Source organism: Grus americana, chromosome 4 (genome assembly GCF_028858705.1).
Source record: "Grus americana isolate bGruAme1 chromosome 4, bGruAme1.mat, whole genome shotgun sequence".
Classification (NCBI taxonomy): Eukaryota; Metazoa; Chordata; class Aves; order Gruiformes; family Gruidae; genus Grus; species Grus americana.
Window position 1 is genome coordinate 17,564,720 of NC_072855.1, and position 13,959 is coordinate 17,578,678.

At 42.5% G+C, this 13,959-nt stretch overlaps 1 protein-coding gene across 3 annotated transcripts in view; it reads right to left on the bottom strand.

Annotated features, from left to right (window-relative positions):
* The window catches only part of FAM184B (family with sequence similarity 184 member B), a 47,482-nt gene extending 41,111 nt beyond the window's left edge, over positions 1-6,371 (bottom strand). For all 3 annotated transcript variants that reach the window (XR_008576774.1, XM_054823193.1, XM_054823192.1), the window contains exon 1: positions 6,033-6,371. Coding sequence is in view for 2 of the 3 variants with exons in the window: in XM_054823193.1 (XP_054679168.1) it covers positions 6,033-6,167 (135 nt within the window). In the remaining variant the exon portion in view is untranslated. The remainder of the gene's footprint in view (positions 1-6,032) is intronic.
* Positions 6,372-13,959: the final 7,588 nt, after the last annotated feature.

Genomic DNA, 13,959 nt, shown 5'->3' on the forward strand with positions numbered 1-13,959 from the left:
AACTTGCTTAAACTATGTGGAAAAGGCAACATATTTCAACTAGAAACATCAGTAGACAATTGGAGTGCCTCCTTACAGTTGCTCAGCTAATAGGTGCTTCCAGACTAAGCCATTAGAATTGGATTGTATTTCATTCCTAAACATTATCAGCCATTTTTTAAAATGGCAAATAAAACAGGAAGGTGCTGCAAAACTCTGAAGTGATGTAAACAGTCTATGCCCTCACACACGTACCAGGCCACTCGCTAGTTCTTCTGTAAATTTCCACCCATAGAGTGAAGCTAATAGAACTAAAAATGAGCATATCTCACACACTTCTGTGCAAAACTCAGACATCCTTCCTTAAATAACTAATGAAAGCGGGTTTTGCTTATCTGGCTGATTTTCCACTGAAGCTTATTAAATAATGTTCATATTTTCTATGCTACTGACTGAGCTGAGGGGCAATAAACCTCCTGGTGACTAGTGGTGATAAGCAGCCAGAGAGTGTACAATTTTCAACTGCTCCACATAGAGTCATTAAGGAACATCTGCCTATGCTGCTGCTTCTAGAAGAGGAACACACTTGCTCCCCTTTGACATTTCTTTCCCCTGAAAGAAAAAAGGGTTCTTAATTGTGTTTTACCAGCAATTAACTTTACCCTGCACTGGCACTCTCTTCCATTGTAAGACTCACAGTATCCAACATACATACACAAAATTCTTACCAGACTGCTTTATTTTTTTGACTAACAATCTACTTGACCAGAAATACTGCAATTTAAAATAAGCTTCTTACAACAAGGCTCCCAAATTCCCAATATAACATCAGATCAACCCCTAGGGAAAATGAATTTGAGGGTAACTACCTACTGTCATTAAAAACATTCCTCCATTGGTATCCAAGAAGGAAATAGAACCGGTTTGTGGCTTAGGTAGCTCTGATACCAGGTAATGTCACCATCCTAGTTATTTGTATTAGGCTTGGTTCCAGCACTGCAGTCCAGAACAGCCAATTTAAGCCCCGCTGGCAGAGGTCTGAAAAGAAGCCTGAATGACACGGATATCTGCAGTGTATCTAGTTCTTGCCAGCCCTGCCCGAACTGCCTTTTCAATGCAAGCTGATCCACTCTCCTCAGCACTCCAAGAGTTCATTTGCATTTCTATCGTATCTCAAGTGAAAAGGACTGTCCTGAGAATGCATTAGCACATGAAAATCCTGTAATGGCCAATGGATGTTAGGAATCCTTAGCTTGAGGCAGCGGGGAGTGACACCCAGAGAGTCTCAGAAAAGTCACCATGCATTTTAAACTCCATGTTATTGCTAAACAGATCAGAAACACAAAGAATTAGCAAGCACAAAACAGCATGCCAAGGGTCCAGTGTCTGATGGAGAAGTCTAAACTTAATTACTGGTACAAAGTCATGCATTCTGCTACAATCATAATACACTAACTTCAAGTCCCTACTAATCTGGATGCACTGGTATTGCAGAAAAGTACCTATCAACTGAATATGTGATTCATATACGTGAATGACAACTACAGATGGACATTCCCATTTGCAAGCAGAACGTTTCTGTTTTAATTTCTCTAAGTTTACAAATCAAAGCATAGCTCATCTGGAAATAGCTGCAACGTTATCTGATTTTAAAGTCAAAATTCAGAAGGCCTAGACAGCTCTCATCTTACCGGGGCTTTTAAACTTTTTACCTGCATCCATAGGAACAAAAAATTTCAGTTTGCACTTTTTAATATACCCTTTTTATATTTTTTTTTTCAAACAAAACCTGGTCATCACACATATTCATTTAGTACTGTGAGATAAGGCTTTAAAAGCAAAACCTAAACTGTACAATTAATAACAAAACTCTGCCATATTTTCATTAGTGTACTTCAAATGTGGGCAGACAGATGTCCAATGGTAAACAAGGATCTGTGGCCACTTCTGCCTTGAAATGCAAAGGCCACCTTACTTTCGTGGAAAGAGGGGGACAGAGCAGAACAGGGAGCCTGACTGAGCTTACAAATATGCTCATTGGTTTTGCTCAGTGTGATAGCTCAATGTGGAAAAACAATGTATGTTCAACATGTCAACAGTGGAAAAAGTCAACCTCTGTGAGAAGGGCCAGGCACCTAAAAATACCGATAAATGGGCTACAAAAAGCAGTAGCTTGCTGCCCAAAGAAAACGAAACATTTCTAAAGGTTGTGGTGGGTTGACCCTGGCTGGGGGCCAGGTGCCCACCAGAGCCGCTCTCTCACTCCCCTCATTCACTGAACAGGGGAGAAAAGGCATAACGAAGTGCTTGTAGGTCGAGATAAGGACAGGGAGAGATCACTCACTAATTATCGTCACGAGCAAAACAGACTGAACTTAGAGAGGGAATTCATCTAATTTATTACTAAGCAAAACAGAGTAGAGGAATGAGAAATAAAATCAACTCTTAAAACACCTCCCCCCACCCCTCCCATCTTCCCGGGCTCGACTTCACTCCCGGCTTCAACCTTCCCCCCCTCAGCGGCACAAGGGGACGGGAGTGGGGGTTACGGTCAGTTCATCTCACGGTGTTTCTGCCGCTTCTTCGTCCTCAGGGGGAGGACTCCTCTCATCGTTCCCCTGCTCCAGCATGGAGTCCCTCTCATGGGGTGCAGACCTTCAGGAGCAGACTGCTCCAGCGTGGGGTCCCCCACGGGGTCACAAGTCCTGCCAGCAAACCTGCCCTGGCGTGGGCTCCCCTCTCCACGGGTCCACAGGTCCGGCCAGGAACTTGCTCCAGCGTGGGCTTCCCACGGGCCACTGCCTCCTTCAGGTGCCTCCACCTGCTCCGGCGTGGGGTCCTCCACGGGCTGCAGGTGGAATCTCTACACCCCCTCATCCTTCCTCCATGGGCTGCAGGGGGACAGCCTGCTTCGCCATGGCCTTCACCACGGGCTGCAGGGGGATCTCTGCTCCGGCGCCTGGAGCACCTCCTCCCCCTCCTTCTTCACTGACCTTGGTGTTTGCAGAGTTTCTTACATCTTCTCACTCCTCTCTCCGGCTGCAAAAGCTCTCTCTCTCTAAGTGTTTTTCTTCTTCTTAAATATGTTATCACAGAGGTGCTGATTGGCCTGGCCTTGGCCAGCGGCGGGTCCGTCTTAGAGCCGGCTGGCATTGGCTCTATCAGACACAGGGGGAGCTTCTAGCAGCTTCTCACAGAAGCCACCCCTGTAGCCACCCAGCTACCAAAACCTTGCCACGCAAACCCAACACAAGGTTTGTGGTTTTGCTCCTATAGCCAAAAAGATGCGGAACAGAGAAATGCACGACTGAAATTATGAAAACTTACTGTATTCTATCTCTCCAAAGGCAGAAATAGCAGGGCAGTAGAATGGGAGCAGTTTTCAGGACTGCTGTGTCCTGATCACCTATGGGGATTCCCTGTACCAACCCATATCTTAACATGTGATCGTCCCTTCATGTAATGATAGAAACTCAACCTCCTCACCCAATCTGGTTCTGCTGTTGATGCCTTTGCACACCCCTCCTTTGCCTTTGAGAGCAGGAAGAGGCCACAACTGATCATGTAACAAGGAAACAGAATGTAAGCCAAGTTCTGTATCCTACACCTATTTTACACATTTTGTATCCATTTCTCCTGGCACAATGTGGAGTGGATGAGTAATTAGATCATTATCTCTTCAACAATGAAAATCTAACATCACTGGGACAAGAAGTTGCTGCTGTATAACAACAGACAGCAGTAGTGCATACTAGGTTAAAAATGGGAAAAGAAAGTACTACAGGCAATTTAAAGTTAGGAGGGATTTTATTATAATTATCTCGACTGTAATACAGCCAAGAAAACAGTGATTTGAAAGGGAGCTCTCCAAGTTCCTAGGCCAAAAATTATTATAACAAATTTTCCGTATAGCCATTTTTCAGCTGAGCTGGTCTCAGATTGTGCTTCTGTTTGCTGTTGGTACAGCATTGGTCTACCCAGAATTTAGAAAGGAAAGCTTATGATTAAAATTCCAATTCTGCCATGAGTTCTCTATTAAGTGTAGTGTTACTGCACAGAAAATTGGTTCTTAAAGGCCACATTCCAAAACAGAATGACTTGCTTTTCAGAAGTACTTTTTTGAGCTTCAGGTATAAATCATCTTTATTTCAGATGACTGCAAAGTATCCAGAGGGGAAATTCTATTAAAAGTAAAGAAATCATCCCATCCACATTTTAATAGAGGAAATTTAGCAAAAGCATCTGAAAAAAAAACCACACTGCAATAAAATTTTGCCATGATCCTTTGCACTGGGGTGATTTTTTTTCCCCACTTTTGCTGCTAAAATAGCAGAACTTTCTTCCCCAACCCAGAGACAAGCTTTAGAAAGTAACAGAAGAGTTTTCAGAAAGGAATGAGATATTTTTTCTTCAAAATTTGAGATTAGAGAGAGTTTAACAAGAATCACTTTATACAAAAAGCAAGGCACAGAAATCTCTGCAGAAAGTTAGTTTAGCTTGAGAGCTGAAAATTCTGAACAGTGTTTCTTTGCACAGATCTCATCAATATGCTCCAAGTCTGCATTGAGAAATGGATCACCCAGAAAGAAGGAGCTGGTGATTCCTCAACTCTTTGTTACTGTGAACTATAAGGTACCTAATAACAGAGACCCATATCTAATAATAGAGACCCAGCTATTGCTTTTCTATTAGAAAAGGTAAAACTGTGATTTGAGTGATATTTATGGACAAATTTTACTTAGTGTGCAAAATTGATCAAAGATAGCAAGTAAATACCACACAGAAAACAAGGAAATGACTCAGGACATCTTAATCTAATTTACAGTCATCTCTCATGTACATTTCACTGTAGTTGAGGAATCAGGAATATTATCAATAAACAGAAAGTGCTTCTCTCTAAGAATTTTTACAGACTTCACTGCTCAAACATATCAGTGTTCAAAATAATAAAAAAATGTTTATCTGATAGTTTTCTTTCAAATATTATAGAATGAAAACATACCTTAAAGAGTAATGTGTGCATTCATGGGCAAAAAGTAAGGGTAAGATTGTGTACAAATACTATTATACAAACATACGATCAAAGCACTGGTGAAGTATTGGTATGGCATAGTACAGTAAGTATAACATAGCAAGTATATGTGTAAATATAGGTAGCACGTGTGTGTGTATTCATACACGATATACACTATCACATACAGTCGTCATTAGATGAGAACAATGGCTCTGTAACTAGTAAGCCATTCTACCTTGAACACCTTTATGATGTCCTATGGTTTGACCCGTATTTTTAGTCAGTGTTTTTTCATTGCTAAAATGTCTTCACCAATTGCAGTGAGGTTACAGAACATGTAAAAGCTGGATTAGTAAACAAGAGTAGGAAATAGGTGCATAAAAATAGCTTAAAAGATAACTGCCACCTCCTACAGATTTTCTCTTATTTCTTAACACGGTGTGGAAAATGTTCAAAATATTTTGTAGTGTAGCTCGGTATTGACTAGAAGTTTTACTACAATATTTAGTCCTACCTCTTTTCCAACTCCTGTCTTTCACGAATGCCATTTAAAGTGCCTCTACTTACGCACATCAGGAACAATTAAGTACAAGACAACAAGTAATACTGTAGTACTACAGTTCCACTGCAGTTTTGCAACATTACTCGAGAACCCATAAAACGCAAATTAATTGCCGTCTTCCAAATTCAGGGAAAAAAAAGCAGGTACCGTCAATCCCTCCGAGCAGCACACAGACAAACCCAATGTCTTCGCAGAGCTTGAGCTCTTCTCGCTATCGTTGCATGCTAATTAGAGCAGTTAGGTGCGAGACGTCGATCGTCAGCCACAAAGACAACGCGCTAAGGTTGGTTTGTAGCACCCGCGGGGGAACTGTTTGAAAGGAAGTTTGTGCACACCGATGTTTTCAGACACCGCTTTATAAGAGAGGGACAGTTTCCCTTCCCTCCTCTCAGACAGGGGCCGGCAGAGGAGGCAGCCTCGCCGCCCCCGGCCAGGGCTGCCTCACCTCCCTGGGAAGGCTGCAACAGCGACACTTACCTTAGTGAGCTGGGCAATCTTCTTGCACATTTTCACGTGCATTTCCTGATTGCATTCCTCTGCCGAGCTGCTGCGAGCGGCTTTAGATCCACTGCAAGTCCTGGGATGATGAATCTTGTTTATGCCAGAGGCCATTAGGCTTGAATTTTAAGCAAGTCTGTCTGTGTGCGATTCTGTCCTTGCTGCTAGCCTCCCCCGGCGCGCTGCACGCACTCAAACCCCCATAGCGCTGGAGGAAGTTCAGCCCCAAACAGGGCAAGCTCCAGCCGCCGCCGCTCTGCCTTCTGTGCAGATGTCCCAATCCTTCAGAAAAACACCCAGGCGAGGAGGCAGAGAACAGCATGTACAAACATCCTGATTGGGATTTTTTTTTCCCTCCCCTTCTCTTCAAATGGTTGAGCTTCCGCCAGGAGAAGATGCCAGCGGCTGGATGCTACAAATGCCCCACAGGAGACGCTGAGCCAGCTATACAGGCAGCAGCACAGACATGCTGAGGATCTGTTCTAGAGATCGCCTGCAGACTAAATCATGTTGCCTTCTTGGGCTGCCAAAGGATTGCAGAGGTCATCAGAGAAAACGGTGTTAGCACCTTTCATAAGCTCTGTTATTCTGGCAATCCTAAGTCCGGATGGACCAATAAAGTGATGAAGAAAACCTTGTTCAATTTTTGCTGCTCTGCTGAAAGCAGAATGGAGCAGTTCTCCCAGCTGAGAGGCACACTTGAGCACAGCTGAGCCCGGGAGCCGTGTCCAGGATCCGGTTTGCCTGCCTTATCCAAAGAGACTGGTCTGTTCCCCTCAGTTACACTACAGGCATTGGAAAGGTGCCAGAAGAAAAATTACAGTGTTACAGGTTATTTTTTTTTCATCTGCAAGCTGTTCCCTCTCTTCAAAGAGACCAGGCTTGTACATGTAAAACTAAATAAAAGGACAAGAAAAGACAGGAAAAGGGTACAAAAAAAGGCAAGCTATTAAGATAATGGGATTTTTAAAGAAGAATGCTTCAGTGAAGTGTTATGCAAGATGAAAATGGTTAGCGGACATGTTTAAACAAGTCTAGAAGAGAAAAGGGAAGGAGGAGAAGGCAAAGTAGTGTGAAGTAAGAGAGGTGAAGAGGAAAAGGGAGAAAGAACAGGTAAGAGAAGCTGAGAGCTGCTTAACACCTCTTTGATGTGCCACTGCAGCCAGTACAAGAGACCCCGTGGAACAGGCTGAGGGCCTCATCTCAGCTCACATTGGCTTGCAGCCCACCAGAGGGGACATGAGGCTGCTTCAGCCATGGCGATGCAGGCTGTCCCCCTGCAGCCCATGGAGGATGATGTGGAGCAGATATCCACCTGCAGCCAGTGGAGAACCCCACGCTGGAGCAGGTGGATGCACCTGAAGGAGGCTGTGACCCTGTGGGAAGCCTGCGCTGGAGCAAATTCCTGTGGAGAGAGGAGCCCACGTTGGAGCAGGTTTGCTGGCAGGACTTGTGACCCCGTGAGGGGTCCCATGCTGGATCAGTCTGTTCCTGAAGGTCTGCACCCTGTGGGAAGGACCCACAATGCAGCAGTTTGTGAAAAACTGCAGCCTGTGAGAAGGACTCAGGTTGGAGAAGTTAGTGGAGGACTGTCTCCTGTGGGAGGGACCTCACGCTGGAGCAGGGGAAGAATGTGAGGAGTCCTCCCCCTGAGGAGCAAGGAGCAGTAGAGGCAACATGTGATGAACTGACCACAACCCCCATTCCCTGTCCCCCTGCGCCACTTGGGGGAGAGGAGGTAGAGAAAATTGGGAGTGAAGTTAAGCCCCAGAAGAAGGGAGGGGTGAAGGGAAGGTGTTTTTAAGATTTGGTTTTATTTCTCATTATCCTACTCGGATTTGGTTGGTAATAAATTAAAATAATTTTCTCCAAGTTGAGTCTGTTTTGCCTGTGATGGTAATTGCTGAGTGATCTCCCTGCCCTTATCTCGACCCATGAGCCTGTTGTCATATTTTCTTTCCCCTGCCCCGCTGAGGAGGGGATTAATAGACCTGCTTTGTGGAGCACCTGGCTTCCAGCCAGGGTCAACCCACCACATATAGGCAGGGCAAAAGGAAAAAGGGAAAATCATCAGCGAAAAAGGGAAATCTTCAGTGAGGGCAAAAAGAGATAAAGTACTGTTAAGAATAAACACTCCAAGAGGAAAAAGATCAGAGCAGAAGAATGCCTGCAGGCAGTGGGGAGAAGGAGGAGTGAGAAGATGCAAGACGACCTTGGGACAGAGAAACCAAACCCTTTAATTGCTGGGAGAAAAGGAAGGACTCTGTCTCCGGAGGTGGAAAGAATCTTCACTCCAGGAGTGAGAGGAAATGAAGACTGACTGAGAAATGCAGGGTAGGAGAAGGGAAAGACCAGGAAGGAAAATGAAGATGGTCACAGTTGCTGGGAGATGCTAAGCAGGGAAGAGTTTAGCCCAGACAGAACATTAATAAGAAAAGGTAAGAAATAGAGCCTTGCACACAGGAACGACTAAGTATAGTTTCTGCATTCACTGGCGTTAGTGTCCAAGATGCTGCTGCCTGTGACCAAAACTTCTCTATGACTAGGGCATAAGGACATGCCATTGTCAATTGTCTGGTATCTGATAAGACATGTACTCACACTTAAGTTTAGTTCAGTTAATATGGTTATAATATCTTCTCTACATGGTCATCAGTTTGAGAAAAAAGTGTAGGAACTTAATTATATGGAAAAATTTTTATAAAATTGACAAGCTTATTAGAGCAATCAAGAGAACAAAAAGGGCTAGAGCAATTTCCTAGCACCCAGGTTCCTCAGAAAAAGAACATAACTGAGTGAAAATAGAAAGCAAATTAAGAAAAATGCAAAAGGTTTTACAAGTACTTACAATAAGTTACCTGTGTTATTGTTCTACTAGACAGATAGTAACATTCATGTTTTTTCTACTGAACAGCAGAGGACACATGGCTGGACAGAGACTTGAGACACTAACATAGGCAGAGGAGCACAGATCTTCAGGTACACCAGGAGAGGAATAAACCACTGAGATATTTTCAAGCAGGCTATTTATGTATTTGGGGGGGTTAGAGGGAAAAACTTGAGGCTTTGCTACACAATGGGTTTTTTTGTCATAATTTGTCACTGGTAAAGTATTCTGAGTCCACACAAGACTTGTTAGTCAATGCTGGAAAAGCTTCAATCAGATCTCATGTACCAGAAAATGCAACCACAGAACATAAATTTATAGGTGACTCAAGTTCATTAGTTCCACTACTCAAAACCCCCACCTGATTTCAGTAACAAAATTTCAGTAGATAATACCAGAGCGTTTAAATGAGAATTTGACCTATTTTTTTTCTTCTAATTGTTCTAGGGATCACCTATAGATAAGGCAACAAAGCAAGGATGTCACAAAGCATAATGTAAGAGTGTACTACACAAATGTGGGTTTTGTGAGAACCAAATGGAACACATAAGTAGATTACAGAATTTTCGTGAACTTGGGGCAGTATATGGCAAAGGCAATTTAAAAAAATATTAAAAGTATAAACAGAAAACACACACACTCTGCTTGAATTATCTTTGCTACATTAGTTTTAAGTAAATTCTGCCTGTCACTACTGTCTTCATAAGTCTATGAGTAACTGTACACAGGTTTATAGCTTTACCACTCAGATACATTAACTAATTTCCTTTTTATTATAAAAACCCAAGTTACATATGAGTAAAAGACTATAAGCCTTCCATTTTTGGTACCTCCTGCTTGTTGAACATGCAGACTATACAGCTTCTTAAATCTTCAGACTAGGTACTATTAAAAGATCCACACATCCCAAATTCCAAGACATAAAGAAGATATTTCTGTTGCAAATGTTTAATACATAAGTTTGTGCCTTTGTTTAACATATTACAAACAGTTTTTCCAAAACACAATACAGACCCCAATTCTTCCATACTTTGTTTGAATACCAGTATTACTGAAGTCAGTAGGATTTATTATTTTTTTATTAATACACGGGGACAAAGTTAAACTGATCCCCCAGATTACACTCTATTGCTGTTCTGCAGGCCAATGAAATTTGCATTTGAAATTGGTAGAACAATACAGTTAGTAATTAACTATCACATTGTGCTTCATATGACAAAGCTGTATCAATAAAAAGGATTTAAAACTTCTCAAGTTAGTGTCTCAACAAAGGAAGATGCATCCCTAAGTGAGATTCTAATTTAATTCTTAAGTTAATATCCTCATTATTGATCTCCACTTAAACTCATTTTGGTCCCAGAGTAGCTTTTTGACCCCAGAGTACAGAATTCAGGAATTGCTTTTTCCTTCTTACGGGGGCGGGGGGGAGGGGAAGAAAAAAAGAAATAGGGGTAAAAAAAAGTAGTCAGAAGACTCCTAAGAGCAGCAATCCTGCTCACCTAATTCACTATCCTACTTCCAATGAAGCTTGTTTTGGGATTGAATGCAAGAAAAAGCACAAGTATAAAGTGGTTCTGCCACTGGTACATCTTGAAGTAATTACATATATATAGTATTTTATATATAACTAGTTTATAATTTTCATTTCTTCCCATCTCATAAAGCAAATAGGATTTGAGAGTGTAATTCAAAAACCACCAGAAGTGCTACTGATTTCCTCATTGACTGAAAACACTCAAACTAATAAAAAAAGTATATACACTTTTATAGCCGACTTACATATACATAAGTTTTGAAGGAATGTGGTGAACAGAACCTCTGATTACTACTGCATAATGATGGCCTGATTATGGATGAAATATTACTGTGCTTACACTTTTAATACGGAAACTGGAACCAACCAGAAGCATCAGTTATAAAAGCCCTTGAATACCTAGTAAATAGGATAGCAACAACTTCCCTTTTTTTACTTGGTTTTAACCCAGTGACCTACATCTAAAATTACCACAACGTAAGTGGCATGCAGCAAGTTTGGCTTACCCTGTGGCACTGTGTATTTCTCACACAACAGGACTGACAAAGGAAAGAGAAAGGATCTGCAACAGTGGGTCAGAAGTAGAGAGAAACCACCAGAAGTAGACCACAGCAGATAAGGTCAAAGTGACCAGGAAAAAAATAATCTTGAATTATTAAAGCATGCTTCCCTCCAGAACCTGGAGCACCATCCAAGGTTCTGAGTTTCATCATTCCTCTCCTTTTCAGATAGAACTGTGAAACCCACTGGCCACGACCTCTGGGCCTGTGCTGCTGGAGAGGTCCTTGCCCTCCCAGTCAGTCACTGTATCCCTCCCTCGGGAAGCCGCTAGCTCTTACTGAGCCCTGAGTTAGCTTAAAAAGGACTGCAGGCCCAGGGCTGAGCTGCAATGGGGTTCCTGAGCCCATGGGCAAGGGGTGTGGCTGGAGGCCTCCAGTGGGGCTGGTCACAGGCCATTAAGGCTTATTAGTGCAGTCAAGGCCCTGAAACATAACCTGTAAAAACTGTGACAGCAAACACCTCTATCAGTTGAACAAAGTCATCTGGTATCACAGGGAGACCATTATATTTTATGCAGAGCAAAGTCTAAATGGCCAACATTTGTGATCCTACTTCAGCATATTATATACCTATACATACCAATACCAATTATAATACTGGAAATCTGTACCCCTGTGGCATATTTACCCTGTATGTCTTACTGGGTTAGACTTCAATTTGTCATAACAGAAGGCTGACTTCTATTTCTACCTAGAAATACAAAGCCTAGCATAGATATTTAAAGCAGACTGGAAGAAATAAATCTCACATCCTGGATGAAATCCATCATAAGGGACTGCAAGGTATTCACCAGGGAAAATCCTCATCTGTTGATCTGAGATGTAGGTAGGCACAAATGGGCTGCCAAACATATGTGAATCAAAACTAATTCAGTTTGCATTATTAGTTTCACTTAAAATAAAAGTCCTGGGTTTTTAAAGCCACAAGAATCACAAAGTTTTACCAGCCCTTCTCTTCCTGTTTCCATCCTCTCCTCCACAGACTCCTATAGCAGGAAAAAAGGCTAGATGAAGTTAATTGTCCAGTAAAAATATCTTAAATAGAAAGATGGTTACACACTGTATTTGCCCAGAAAATATAACCTTACAAAAAATCCCAAAACCAACAAACCACAGGATTTGCTGTTGATTATAGTGTTTTTGTAGATTGACTATTTCCCCAACATAAAATAAAAACTTTTAGAAAAAAGTTAACATATAAAATTCTACGTTACAACTGTACTTGTGCATACTGAATCCATTTCCTGCTCTCTAGGAGAAAAGGATTAGGCCAGATACATATGTTTTAAAAGTTAATGCAAAATACAAACGACTCACTTTTAAAAAGCAGGTATCTGTTTTAAACATACATAAATGTATGGTAGTACATCAGGAAAAATGTATATAAATGATTTTTAATTTTTTTAATCTATAAATAGAATGCTTTTTCCTCCTGCTGCTGCCCTCCATTCTTCACATACATCTCATACACGCCATAATCCTTGACACAATTGTAAAGAGAAAATCATGCCATTATTTTGTTGATAAAAATCTGCTTCTTAAAACACTGGGAAGATTCAGATCTGGAACAAGACTGACCCCTAGTGCTTAACTATTTTATTGGTTAGGTGGTGGGTTGGTTTGGTTTGGGTTTTTTTTTCCCCCCTCCTTAGCCATAAATGACCCTTCTTCAGGACAGGTTCTGCCTATTTGATGGTATGTCATCTGTCCTTACTAAATAACTGTCATTACTTCATAATCAGACACTGTTTTTTAAAGCCCAAATACCTTAAGGTTCTAGTGTCCACAGTTAACTACATCTGTTCACATTTTTGAATGCTGTCTATAACTCTGTAATTAATATATGCCCAGAATGTTTCCCCTCAGCTAATCATCCCTTGCCTTGCTTCTCATTAAATCTCAGTCCCTGTGTCACAATATGTTCTGTAACCTGTCTCTGGAGTTTGAGTTCAGTTGTCTTTCCTGTTTTAAATGAGATACAGAATCTATTACTATTCTCAAGTTAAAGAATTTCTGGGAAAACATTAGGTTCACAACAAATGCTTGAAAATTTAGGTAAAATTTTGCACTAGTAAAAGATACAGTCTGGAAGGAACACAAATAGACATTCCAACAAGTCAGTTATCCATACTGTCCATCTTTTCAACCTCCCTTACAGCTGATAGAAAACAGGAGGATATTTCAGTAAGAAACACACAGTCTGCAAGTTGGATTCAGCTTAGGTAGTGCACCCAGAGAACTAAACACTTACTTAACCGGTTACCTAGTGCAGTTAATCCCCTTTGTTACTTAAATCTTTAAAATAGGCAAAAGTGAACTTTAAAACAGGCAAACATATCTTGCTCTAGAGTAGCTGAGCATTTTTTGTCTCACTGGATGACCATTCTGCAAAAGGCTTTTATTACTTTTAGGCACAGGCTGAGCTTGCTTGGTTTGCTACCCCAATTGCTTCGATGTAAGGCTCCCGCTTATAAAATGCAACTGTACTAATTTTTTCCAGACGATCACGTCCGGAGACGACTTTGGGAGAGTGGCTAAGGGCACTACCAGAATCTGTCAAGCTTATTCAACTCTTTTTGCGCCAACGCACATTCTGGAAATCCTCTCGCCCGACGCTTCTCCTCAGCCGCAGCGGGGCTGACACCGACCCGGCTTTGAAACAGCCGCTCCTGCCGTGAGCGCGCCCCCGGAGGCGGAGGCGCAGTGGCCGCAGCCCCAGCCGCTCCCCTCTCCCTCCCAGCCCGCGCCGGAGGAAGATGGCGGCGCTTTCCGCGCGCTCCCCAGCTAACGGCCGCTCCGCCCGCCATTGCCCGCCCTGTCAGCAGCGCAGCACGGCCCAACCCCCGCCCCGCCTCCAGCGCGCGGGGACGAGCACGCGCCTCCCCCCCCCCCTCGGGTTTCTCGCGAGACCGGGAGCATTACTCG